General features: G+C 38.5%; 2 protein-coding genes across 5 annotated transcripts; one reads left to right on the top strand and one right to left on the bottom strand.

Moving 5' to 3' along the window:
• Nucleotides 1–117: 117 nt before the first annotated feature.
• LOC122409541 (glucose-fructose oxidoreductase domain-containing protein 1) lies at nucleotides 118–3,694 on the top strand. Its single transcript, XM_043417187.1, has 2 exons — nucleotides 118–1,473; nucleotides 2,077–3,694. Exons 1-2 carry the CDS (start codon nucleotides 990–992, stop codon nucleotides 2,751–2,753), a joined length of 1,161 nt encoding a protein of 386 aa, XP_043273122.1. The 5' UTR covers nucleotides 118–989; the 3' UTR covers nucleotides 2,754–3,694.
• Nucleotides 3,678–11,618, bottom strand: LOC122409538 (zinc finger CCCH domain-containing protein 18). 4 transcript variants are annotated; one of them, XM_043417179.1, is made up of 8 exons: nucleotides 11,239–11,618; nucleotides 8,985–9,432; nucleotides 7,577–8,674; nucleotides 6,696–7,198; nucleotides 6,198–6,457; nucleotides 5,652–6,068; nucleotides 4,674–5,048; nucleotides 3,678–4,282 (listed from the first exon to the last, which is right to left on the bottom strand). In XM_043417179.1, the coding sequence occupies exons 3-8, from the start codon at nucleotides 8,613–8,615 to the stop codon at nucleotides 3,880–3,882; spliced, it is 2,997 nt and encodes a 998-aa protein (XP_043273114.1). In that variant the 5' UTR covers nucleotides 8,616–8,674; nucleotides 8,985–9,432; nucleotides 11,239–11,618; the 3' UTR covers nucleotides 3,678–3,879. The 4 variants fall into 4 exon arrangements, with proteins under 4 accessions (XP_043273114.1, XP_043273111.1, XP_043273115.1 ...); XM_043417176.1 differs by lacking the exon at nucleotides 8,985–9,432; XM_043417180.1 differs by lacking the exon at nucleotides 8,985–9,432 and having other exon boundaries at nucleotides 3,678–4,279.
• Nucleotides 11,619–11,825: the final 207 nt, after the last annotated feature.

Here is an 11,825-nt window from a genome sequence, read left to right as displayed (position 1 = left end):
GACGAACAGTAAACAAGTGGGTCTGGGGTCTGGGTCTGGAACATCTGGGAAAAGTTTCAAATGTTTCTAGTTGTACTTTCTTCGAGGTTTGTGATAGTTACACCTTCCATAAACAAGCGCTGCGATAAGCTAAGTACCATGTTTTGCCGATTGTGAGATTGACTATTTCCCACTTAAAAATGGCGCCAAATTCAAATAGCCAATGAGGTACCGGATGCGACAACGACAAGTGGTTTTTTTTGCAGTACTCCGTGAATTGTTCAGAAAACTTATATTGTTTTTCAGTTCACTAACGATGCACTGAAGTAAAAGAGTTTCGCAAAACGCATTTTTACTGACACTTAGACATAAATTAATTACGTACATATTTTCAACGTGCTTTCGATTGAGCAGAAACGTGAATGGTGACTGGATCAGAGAATTTCAACTAATATAAACTGATAATACACGTAGTGTTAATGAATCATGCATATCTTGAAGATTCGAAGAATAAATTACTGAAAAGCATTGATTCGTCATAAATGATGAATCATCTCAATATATTTCGACAAAACATTTGACAAATTCAAACTAAAAGGCACCAGAGTATCACTGGATTGTCCAGTAATATTGTCAGTTCGTATCTTTTTAGTGTTTTATCATAAGTGCATTTCGTGCATTGTTTTGAATTGTCACCATTATTGTCACAACCTGCTGCTGGCGAGAAGGCTGAGCAAATCAGAATAATAAAAAAATGACACAAACATGAAAGGATCGACAATTGGTTGAGGGGGCTGAATAATTCAAAAAATTCCTCATCCCAAAAAAGTATGATATTAGTTTTAAAAATGTACGGATTCTTGTGTATTCGAAGCGCACTAGCGTTTTCTCCGTTTTTTTTTCTCGAACATAACCTCGTTATCCGTGAAATGAATCCGTGAACCAAAACAAACGGAAATAAACAAGTAGCCGAACAGATCAGTGCGGTGAAAATAAATTGACGTTATAAAATGTTGCCCGGCATAGGTTTGTTTGGGACAAGCAGTGTTGTTAGAGTAATTGTACCATTTTTGCGGCAAAAAGGTTTTAAGATCGAGGCAGTATGGGGTCGTACTTTGACTGAAGCTGCTGAAATCGCTGTAGATTTGAATATTCCATTTCACACAAGCCGTATCGACGATGTTCTGTTGCGCAAAGATGTCGACCTCATATTTATCATGTGCTCTCCAAGTTTACATGCTCAAATTGCTGTCAAAGCATTGGGCATTGGTAAACATGTTGTGTGTGACAAACCAGCTGGACTTAGTCAGAGCGAAGCTCTCAAAATGGTCCGTGCTGCTCAATATTATCCATCGCTTATCAGTATTGTTAATCACAGTCTCAGATTCCTACCAGCATTTTTACAAATGAAAAATGCTCTTGATGCTGGATATCTTGGTGGTCCTGTTACAGTCATTGATGTTAGAGTCCAAATGGGAAGCCTCTTGCATAATGGTTAGTAAAATGACAGAAACAGAGTTAAATTATACCATAGATTTAATTAACTCCAGGCAATGATTGTGAGTCCAAAATACAATTGATTAGCTGGTTCGATTGTGATTAATTATAATTTTGGTAAATTTATTGTGAAATAAAAATCATCGAAAAATATTTTGTATACTGAGAATTTGTAAATCAATTTTCAATAATTATTTATACAATTTGGCTGCAAAGATTCTGTGCTCAAAGTTTATTAATGATGTGCCTTTCAACCAGACATTGAATATATTTGGACCATCCCTAATATTGCATGACAATATGAAAAAGTATACAAAAACTAAAGTTGAATGGAATTTTTTTGAGAAATTTCTTTTATATGATAGTTTTGAACTTTTATCAAAAAGATGATTTATTAAATAACCATTATAAATGATGATCGGTTCAAAAAAATGTAGGGAAACTTTCAAAATACTTATGAAAAAATATTTGTAGCTGTTCATAAATGACGATTGCACAAAGCGACTAGTTTTTTTTTAGTTAACTAGCTCAAATTTTTTCACCAGGAATAATAAAAACTATTGAACGGTACTCCAGCATAACAAATTTTTTTTGTTCCAGGCTATGATTGGTTGTGCGATGACATAATGGGAGGAGGAATATTGGCTCTGGTAGGAAGTCACGTAATAGATCTGATATTTTATCTAATTGGTCAGAAAGCATTAAAAGTACATGCGGTTGTGAGAACATTTACAAGAACAACAGAGCACATAAATGGGATTCGGCACGTGACATCGCCAGATTTTTGTTGTTTTCAAATGGAATTAACGGGTGGTGCGTTGGTGACAGCTACATTGAGTAACCACCTGGAGGGTCAGTTGACGCAGGAAGTGCTTGTTTGCGGTCCCAAAGGTCACCTAGTGGTGCGTGGCGGAGATTTACATGGTTGTAGAAGTGCTGGCGAGGAAATATTGTACGTAGACAACGAAAATCTTGAAGATTCGAAAATTCCCTCAGTCGCGGATTCGATACCGCGGCCTTACGTGAAAGGTTTGAAAAAAATGATTGAGGCACTGAGAGAAGCATTTCAGCCAGTAGAGGACAAACGCGGATGGATCAAAGAGCCTGTCTCGTTGGCTGCGACCTTCGAAGATGGACTTTACATACAAGCTGTTATAGATGCTTTAAGACAGAGCAACAAAAAACGTGAATGGATCAAAGTTGTAATGCTCACTGAAGAACCCGATCCTAATCCATTGCTTAGCGCTGCTGTGCGCGCCACCGCTATTTCAATCTGAATGGTCAAATTATTTATGAAAAAAAAAAAACATTCATAAGAACAGTATTCAAACGATGAATCATCGTTGCGATTGTATTCACATCATTACCTTGCTTTTCTCTCTGTGCTTTGTTGTTGCACACAACTTATATCTCAAGTATTGGCAGCTCTCCGTTATTTATATATTTTGTTTTGTCCCAAACATTAAAATAAGTAAGGCATTATTTAAGTTATTTTAATACACAAATACGAAAACAGACGATGCTGCGAATCAGCAAATTCATGTTCGCACAAGTGTAGCTCTCATTTTTGTACTAAATTGTTGAACTCCATTAGGGTATTTCGATCCCGTAGGACGTGATATAAATATGGTTGTATGGAAAAGAGCCCATAATGTTAATATAGAGTAGAAAATTCCTAATCACAATCAGCCAAATATTGTAAAATTTGAAAGAATTATTTATTTTGGTTTCGATCATCAAGATTTATAGTTCTCGACCTATTATTTCTGCGTAAATTCGTTACAAGGATTGTGGCGATATCGAAACTTGTCAACCGTGTTTAGGTTCAGAGTATTCCGTTATCTTTGTAAAATGTTTTTAATTCATAAACTTGGATATCTTTTTTATATGCAAACCATTGATGAAGTTTATAGGATTGCTTATTTCAAAACGTTGCGAGGAATAGGCTACATAATTTTTGTACAAATCTGATATCGAAACATTTTCGAAATCTTGATTACGAAAATGTGAACGTTATCATACTAAAAAGTGGGTTCCCAGAGTACGGCTACCAATGAGAATCATTGGTAAAAAACATGAATATTATTTATTAAATTAATGACAAAAAGATGCAACAGAAAGTTATTAGCCAATTTGTCCGGTGATCGAATTACCTTAATCAACAAAAAATGGAATAAAGAATAAATATGACATGACAGATGTTGTTGAAATTTAAAAACAAAATGTTCTTTATTTAAACCTATTAGTATAGCCTAACATGACGTCACATGTTGGTCTTATATCAAGCGACTGTTTAATCAATGCGGCGATCTTGGTTGTACATTTTTTTTCTTTTCATTTCTTGTTTAATTGTACTGTTATTATCAACGAATTAACGATGTCCACTGATTAGGTATTTCAAACTTATACCTTGGACCGTTTACGCGCGATTGCATCTTCCACGGCTTTCAACTGTTTTAATAATTCTTCGCGCCGTGAAGTTGCTTTTTTAGCTGCTTTTGCCGCTGCTGCTGCTACGCTCGCCTTGCTTTCAGACAATGGAGGTGATTCCAAAGGTCTCTTTTTACCAGCGATTGTTGCGCTCCGATCGACCTTTTTCACTGGCGGTATGTTGTTCGACGAAGACTTCAATGTCAGTTTTATTTGTTGCTTCGTACCGCTCAACTTCAATGCGTCTATTCCCTTTGGATCTTTGCGTGATATCGGGGAGGAAGCTTTACGACGACGCACGTCGACTGACGATCCCGATGAGTAACTTGATTCGCTTGAGTCGCTGCTACTTCCGCTGCTTTCCGATCCCGAACTACTATTAATAGAAGTTATCAATTAAACATTCGTTTTACTACTGAATAAGCTCAATGTTTCAAATTTTTTAAAATAACCCCTTCAAATTGCATAATTCCATTAGAATGACTGAACTTTTTAAATGACTTTTTTGTTTTCGCTTTCAAAACGATAAACGATCAAACGAGATCTGGAGTTCAAACGCGCGTGTGACGCATTGAAAAAAATATATTTTTTTATTTAAATAAAGTGGAGCAAATATGACGACATCGGTAAATCGATCAACACGAGTTCAACGCTCTCGAAAAACATCGCCATCCATCAATGTGTCGATACAGATCAGCTTAGTACTACAAGGAATAAAATATTCGTGAAACGAAGTATTGCACAAGTGCGAGTGTATTCATAGATACCTTGATCGCGACCGACTTTTGATTACTTTGGCCACTGCTGCGGCCGCAAGTGCAGCTTTGTCTCTTGATTTGTCGTGGTGTCGTTGTGTAGTCAATGGACTTGGCGCCGGAGGATTGAGTCCGGCTCTGCGATGAAGAGTCCCCGTAGTGGGCGAGATCGAGCCTTTGGGGGGACGGGGAGAAGGAGCGGGGGGATTCATGAGCATAACACCGCGTTGTGGAGGCGGTGCAACAGGTGCCGGATTTTGGGATGGCGGCGAAGACGGTGCTTTGCCTTTGTTACTTCTTTGGGGTCGCGAGGAGGGGGATGGGGATCGGGACCTGGACAAAGAGTCATAAGATGTGTAGCTAGAACGGCTTGAGCTGCGGCTGGAGCTAAAAACACACGTTTCATTTCAGCTTGTAACTTTAAAATTAAACTTTAAAAACCAACCAGAAGAAGCATCGAACTCTCGTATTTTCATCTGGAAACGTTTGTTTTTATGGGAAATAAATTTTTTCGTAAATGCCACTTTAGATCGAACAATGAAACGGGAAATTCCTGTCTTCGATCACACTCATAAATGATATAATTTCTCGTTTTTCATGTATATGGGAACAGATTTTAATTATCGGCATTATTCTCCAGTTTGCAGGCGGAAAATTCAATTGCCTTCGAAACTGTTAACACCAACTTCAAATAATAAAAGTGACGTAAAAACATTGGCATACTTTTGATGCCAAGAGCTATGATGCATTTTATCATGAAGCCGTCCTTTCGAAAACGTTCAGATATTTGAAAAAATAATTTCAATCACTTCTATTGCCATTTGTGCCATTGGTACTGACAGTTCCCGTAAATTTTCCTCAAATCTTAAAAACTTTTTCATTGATTAACAAATTTAAAGTTTTCTCATCTCTGCTCTTTAGTGGAAATATGGAAAAATGAAACACTCGAACTGCATTTATTTCAGACATGAAAAAAAAATTTGCTGTTACCTTGTAGTTGAGTAGGATGATCCTGAGGAATATGATTGTCTTCGAGATCGTCTCGTGGAATTGGGATTTCGTCGTACAGCGGTCGGGGATTTGTGACGCATCCAAGGATCGGCCCACTCGTCTCCACGTCCACGTTCAACCGGTGGAGGTTCTTCCTCTCGCCAGGGTTTTGTTGGTGCGATGCGTTCAACGATTACCTCTCGTGAAGGTCGTTTGTGCTTTTTCTCGTATTTCTCGTAGTAGTCACGCTCACGCTCGCGCTCGCGTTCTCTGTGACCCTCGCGTTCTCGAGGATGTGGCGGTGGTGAAACCGAGTGAGGAGCTGGCCCACGAGGCCCCGGATGATAATCGATACGCTCACGATACTCAGGTCCCGGCCGGGGCTCAGGTTTGTATTGAACTCTTCGATCGCGGCCGCTGTCAATTTGAAGGGTTTACACAAATTTATTCGCGGAACTGCGAGTGTTTATGACTCAAGTTTTATTGAAGTTTGGCTATTTTGTTTATCTTTCCCGATTAATATGGAATTGAAATAAAAATTCATACCCATAATATTCTGGAGGAGCTGCCGGCGGATAATACTCAGGATCTTCGACGTAACGTTCCGGCGTCAGCCTTGGTACCGGTGGCCGTCGTGAGACAACTTCCCTAGCAGGTGGCCATCTTTCTACCGGTGGTTCGGGGCTCGATGGCCTCACGTAATATCCAGCTTCGCGTTCCAGCTCGTCCTGACCCAGACTCAAATTCATCTTTTTCTCCTCAAAATCCATATCTGATTCTTTGCGCTTGTTTGCTTTACGCATCATCTGTCAAGAAACGTTCAATTTTTGTCAAAGGGATAATATGATACTGAATGTTTTTCAAACTTCACAGCATTTATTGAAACGCAGCGTCATTCACTCCCAGATATTCTCGAAATGCTACTCTATCGTACGCTGTTTGCTTCGTTATCAAAAAAGAAAGATGGATCGAGAAACGATAGAGAACTGAAAGTTTTTTAAAACTTAGAGGGAAAATATAAATTTTCTTGCAAATCATACTCACTTCTTTGGCATGTCGCAAGCCTCGTTCCCATGCTGATTCAGCCTGAATATCTTCAACTTTTAGGGGATGAGCATGAGTTGAGAATCCGGTGAGCGGTCTTACCATCGGTGGTCTCTCAATGTGGGGTCGGAATTCGTGGGGGCCGCTCGAATGCGGCGTGAAAGCCATTGGCCTTATCATATCAAACATGGTGTAATTTCCTTTGTCGGTAACTCCTGGATGTAAAAATCTACAGCTAACACCCCACGTGCACTGTCCTCGATTGTAAAAACGACAGACCGGCCTCGGTTCCGTTTCTTCGGGACGTGCGTCTTCGCCATCGCTCAACTCTCCCTCTTCCAGTTCGGATTCAACTTTTTCACCATCTTCTTTAGCCTCATCATCGTCATTGATTTCACCCGCTTCAGCAGCTGCTTTCGCTTTTTCATTCTCAATTTCTTTATCGTTTGTCTCCATGTCTGTTGTTTCTTTTAGTTCCCTTGTTGGCGGAACTTCGTTCTCACCTGTTGCAGAAAATGTAATATGATCACATGATCTGTGCCAGATCTCTTCTTCAGAAAACTAACTCATCGTAGCAACTTAAAATTGTAAATATATTCTTGATATCATTGGAAAAATATGAATTGCGTTGCAATCCAACGAAACGACTGACAACATCGTAAGATTGAAATTTCAATGAGATACCAATGGATCATAAGTTATGTACGAGAGCACAGTAATATTTCAATTGAGCAACCATTTTTTGTAAATTTTGTCGAAATTTTCGTTAACACTAACCCGAAAAATGTTTTCAGTTGGAAACTTTATCTGGATTTGTGGGAATATTTATTCGGATAGTATATTTTTCAGAAAAAAGCATTAAAAACAAGCTCGAATATTACCTTCCTCTCGCTCGTCCTTCCACTGTCCTTCAGCCTCAAAATCAAGTTGTTCGGTTTCTTCGGTAAGTCCAACAGGAAGAATTTTCTCTTCCTTTTCAGGTTTGGCGATTTCGGGTGAGGCAGGTTGAGTGATCTCGGGGCAGTCTGGTTCAGGTGAAGGTTCACGGGTAGCTCGTCCAGTTTCTTCGACACCGTCCATGCTATCCAAATCCGAAACGTCGGATAAATCTTCTCCATGAGTCATGGATGGTAGTTTGGATTTGTGTGTTGGTTCGAGCTCTTCATCGATATCACCGTCAGATATTTGTTCGCCATCGAGTTCGTTGAAAGAAGATCTTTTAGGAATGGGCGAACGGGGTTGCGATCGTTTCTCATGTTTTTCGTCAGTCAACGAGGCTGCTCCAGATTTGTACGATTTTGGAGAACTTCTGCCTGACAGAAGAGATTTTGGCGTACTGCGCCCGGACGCCGGTGATTTTGGGGAGCTGTGACGTGATCCGCTATTCATATAAGATTTTGGGGAATGATCTCGAGAGACCGGAGACATGGGGCCGGACGTGTACGATTTTGGAGTGGCTCGGCCTCCGGCAGGAGATTTTGGCGAGCTCGGGCCGGAATTGTATCTCGTCGATCTTGCGTTACAAACCGGTGATTCCGGTGAGCTGCGATCAGAACGTGGAGAATCCATCGAGTTCCCGGCCGAGCGGTAAGATTTGGGTGAGACACTGCGAGACTTTGGAGACATATCGTGCGAACGAGGTGAAATTCTCTCACTGGGTGACTTCGGTGATGGTGGCCTTGAAGACTGCGGCGATGCAGGAGGCGAAGCTGGTGGAGATGCGGGTGGTGATGCAGGTGGTGACGCTGGTGGAGACAAACTTGGGGATTGAGGTGATTTCCCTCGAGAAGAGGACAAACTTCCTGAGGATTTCCGTTGCGATCGTGAAGTACCACGCGTCGGTGAATCATCCGGTGTTGTAGCACGACCTCGATGACCATTGTAACCCTCCGACGAGGAACTCTCTGAACCGGAGTCCATGTTGAGTTACACTCTGTATGTGTGTTTGTGCGTGTGTCTCTATCTGTAGGATTATCAGCCTGCGAACAAGCGAATGAATTAAAGGTTTTCCTATGACGTCAGAGTTTCATGAGAACCAGTGCCTCGCGATGATCATCGTGAAAGAAGGTTAACGTACATATCGCTCTTTTATTTGCTTTCTTTCTTCTTTTTTTTCAGGCTTTATGATTTTCGAAAATGTACAGGGTTTGCTTTTTCTTTATTTGATGGAAAACAAATGGATGTAATGTGAAATATGATTATTATTATTGAATTTTTTTTAATAAACTGTAAAATACCTACTGAATGTAGCATTTGAGAGCTACATACAGCAGCGGAGTAGGGGCTTACCTGTATCGAAAAGAGATCGTGCAGTACTCGCTCTCGACGGTGCAACGCGCACTATCCAAACCACGTTAGATACTTTACGACACATTTTTCGAAACTTTTTATTTACTTTCGTGTTTTGCTCGTTATACTTTCGCTTTTTTTGGTTTTTCTTTTCTTTTTGTTACTGAACTTTTGTTGCGTTATACTTTTATACTTGTAAACTGAACTTCATCACATGTAAAATATATACATTTTTTAAATGGTTTTTTTTCTGATTTTTGGTACGCGATGCTCTTTTGGCATTAACTAGGACCGTCGTTTGGTCTCTCTTATTGTTCGAACATACTTTTCGACTTTTATACACAACACAAAGCAAGGCCAAACTGCGCGGAAACCGTGATAAACTTGGTATTTTTTGTTTGTTTTTTGTACTGCACTGAGATACTTAGAGCGAGTGCGAACTTTCAACCTGAAAGAATGATTTTGGACATGCGGAGGTAGAGAGTATGAGTCGCGTATTTTTTTTCTTTCCATTGCCAATTGGAAGACACTAGAGACTCGAGGATAAAATATATTCTCTACTAATATAAATAAAATGCACTATCATATTTATATATGTGGGAAAAAAGACTCAAGATTCTTAAGCAAACTTCGATAGGACATCGGGATATTTTTTTAGTGTTGAGTCTTGTTTTAGGATCTACTCTCCTATGGAATTAGCAGGATTTGTGCTTCTCAGGACGTTAAGATTTTCAAGTTATCAATTCACATTTTAACTATGATATCTGAATAAAATTGTTGTATCCCTTCTTTGTACTCCAGTGTTAAACTTCAGCAGTGTAGCTTTGGTAAAATTATTTGCATGAATTCTACAACTAGCTTCTCGGAATTGTATTGGTTTTGGGCTGATAATTTTTATAGAATTTATTTTAGTGTTTAGTCATTGTATCTTCATAAGTCATGATTACAAAATTATCTGTGTCACAGGATTCTTGATTTGGAGATATTTTTTATAAAAAATTGAAAAGTTTTGTGGGTTTGATACCAAAACTTGACATTTCTTATAACTCAAAAACTACTACCTTTTTTTTTATCCAATAATTTTCTGTCAAATAGAAATATTAGATAATATTTGGGAAAAGAAAAAAATAATTGAGCTAGAATTTAGACTTTTGGTTCTGCAAAAATAGCTATAGAAAATCTATGCAATGAGTATTTCATCTAAGAAACACTATTTTTCAAAACTGTCAACTTTATATTCATCATTTTTCCTCATTATTCAATAAATTTCAATATTCTTTTAAGGTATGGAATTTGCCATTATTAAAAGGATTGTGAAATTGGTTAAAGTCCAATTGATAACCTGGCGGTGATCAATTTTACATTCAGCCGTGTACACAAGATTTATGTTATGTGATTTTTAAATTTGCTTCTATATGTAATTTAAATTGAGTTTTTTTTTTTAAATCCACACTATTCCAACAGTTTCAAAGACTCTCATTGAGTAAATTTAACTTTGTAGTCATGTACACAGAATTCTTTCTACATGCTATATCTACAAAGTCAATTCTGTCAAAATGTTTTCATCAATGATTTCGCTGTTCAACTTGTTAACAGCTCTTACATTTTCTTGAAAGAATTCATTGAAAATTCATAACTCTCTAGCGGGTTTGAATAACAAGATTTATATTCATTGTTACTATGAATTTTATACGACTGATGATACAGCACTTTTAAAAATATTGCAAAAAAGCCCATTTGTGAATTCCAACAAGACAGATAATAATAATTCTAAGCTCAATTATAATGACGGATACAAACATGAACTTTTTCTTGTAAAAAAGGCAATTGGAGAAATATTAGGTAAAATTTGTGGCTTGCTTTTGTTTTTTTGGAAAAACATTGAATTTAGTGAAAAAATTAACGAAATCCTGAGATATAGGGTTGATTTCACACACGAGCTACCAAAAATGTTGGAAATCAAGGAAATTGGAGAGTAGACTAAGAGGAATATCTTGAGGACTTGGAAATTCCTCAAAAAAAAAAAGGAAAAAAAAGAGGAAAGAAATAATTATCGTGATCAGTATTTCCTCCTTGAAATGTTGCTACAACCAACACTGATACTACAATTACAGGTGGGAAAAAAAGATCGGAAGTACTGTCATAAACACGAAAGATAAAGATTGAATGCTTATTTAGTTTAACAGATTTTGAGGGGTCTTCTGTAATTCTAGCGAAAAAAAGGTTTACAGTGGTAACGATTTCGATCTCTTACCTTAGTACGTTCGAATGCTCGTGGGCCTTACGAGAATAAAATATCCAAGCAAGGCTGCCCAAAAGCCCAAAGGCGACCGGCGTCACTCAGTTAAATAACAGTCCGGTTAATCTTCTCCAACCCAAGGAGACATATATTCCGTGCTCCTTCGTTCGTTGGAGCGAAGACTCCCCGTGACGCTTATTGATTACGATGCAAATCACCAATCGTTTTGCCAATAGGTGCAATTATTTTTTAATTCATTTCCTGTTCCTCTCAATCAACCAACTTTATCACTCTTTGCCCCTTTTCTCTCGCCAAACTACGAGAAAGCAGCAAAAAAAATGATTTATCTATTCGAAGGCCAAGTACCATCCAGGGCAACCACGAAACACCCGTATTAAAACGATTAACCGCGAACTATAATAATTGTGGAGAGTGCATTGAAGTGTGAGAAGTTGCTGGAAAAACAAAACGCTGATGCGATCGTGAAACGCTGATTCTGACGATAGATAGCGATAAAATCGGTTGTCTAATCACGTAGACGCCATATGTATCAGTCGGGGTGTAGTTGATTTCTGAACTTTTCATTCAAAACTGCATGAGTT

Source organism: Venturia canescens, chromosome 4 (genome assembly GCF_019457755.1).
Source record: "Venturia canescens isolate UGA chromosome 4, ASM1945775v1, whole genome shotgun sequence".
NCBI lineage: Eukaryota > Metazoa > Arthropoda > Insecta > Hymenoptera > Ichneumonidae > Venturia > Venturia canescens.
Note: the sequence above shows the minus strand (reverse complement) of the source record. Positions and strands in the feature narration are given on the sequence as shown.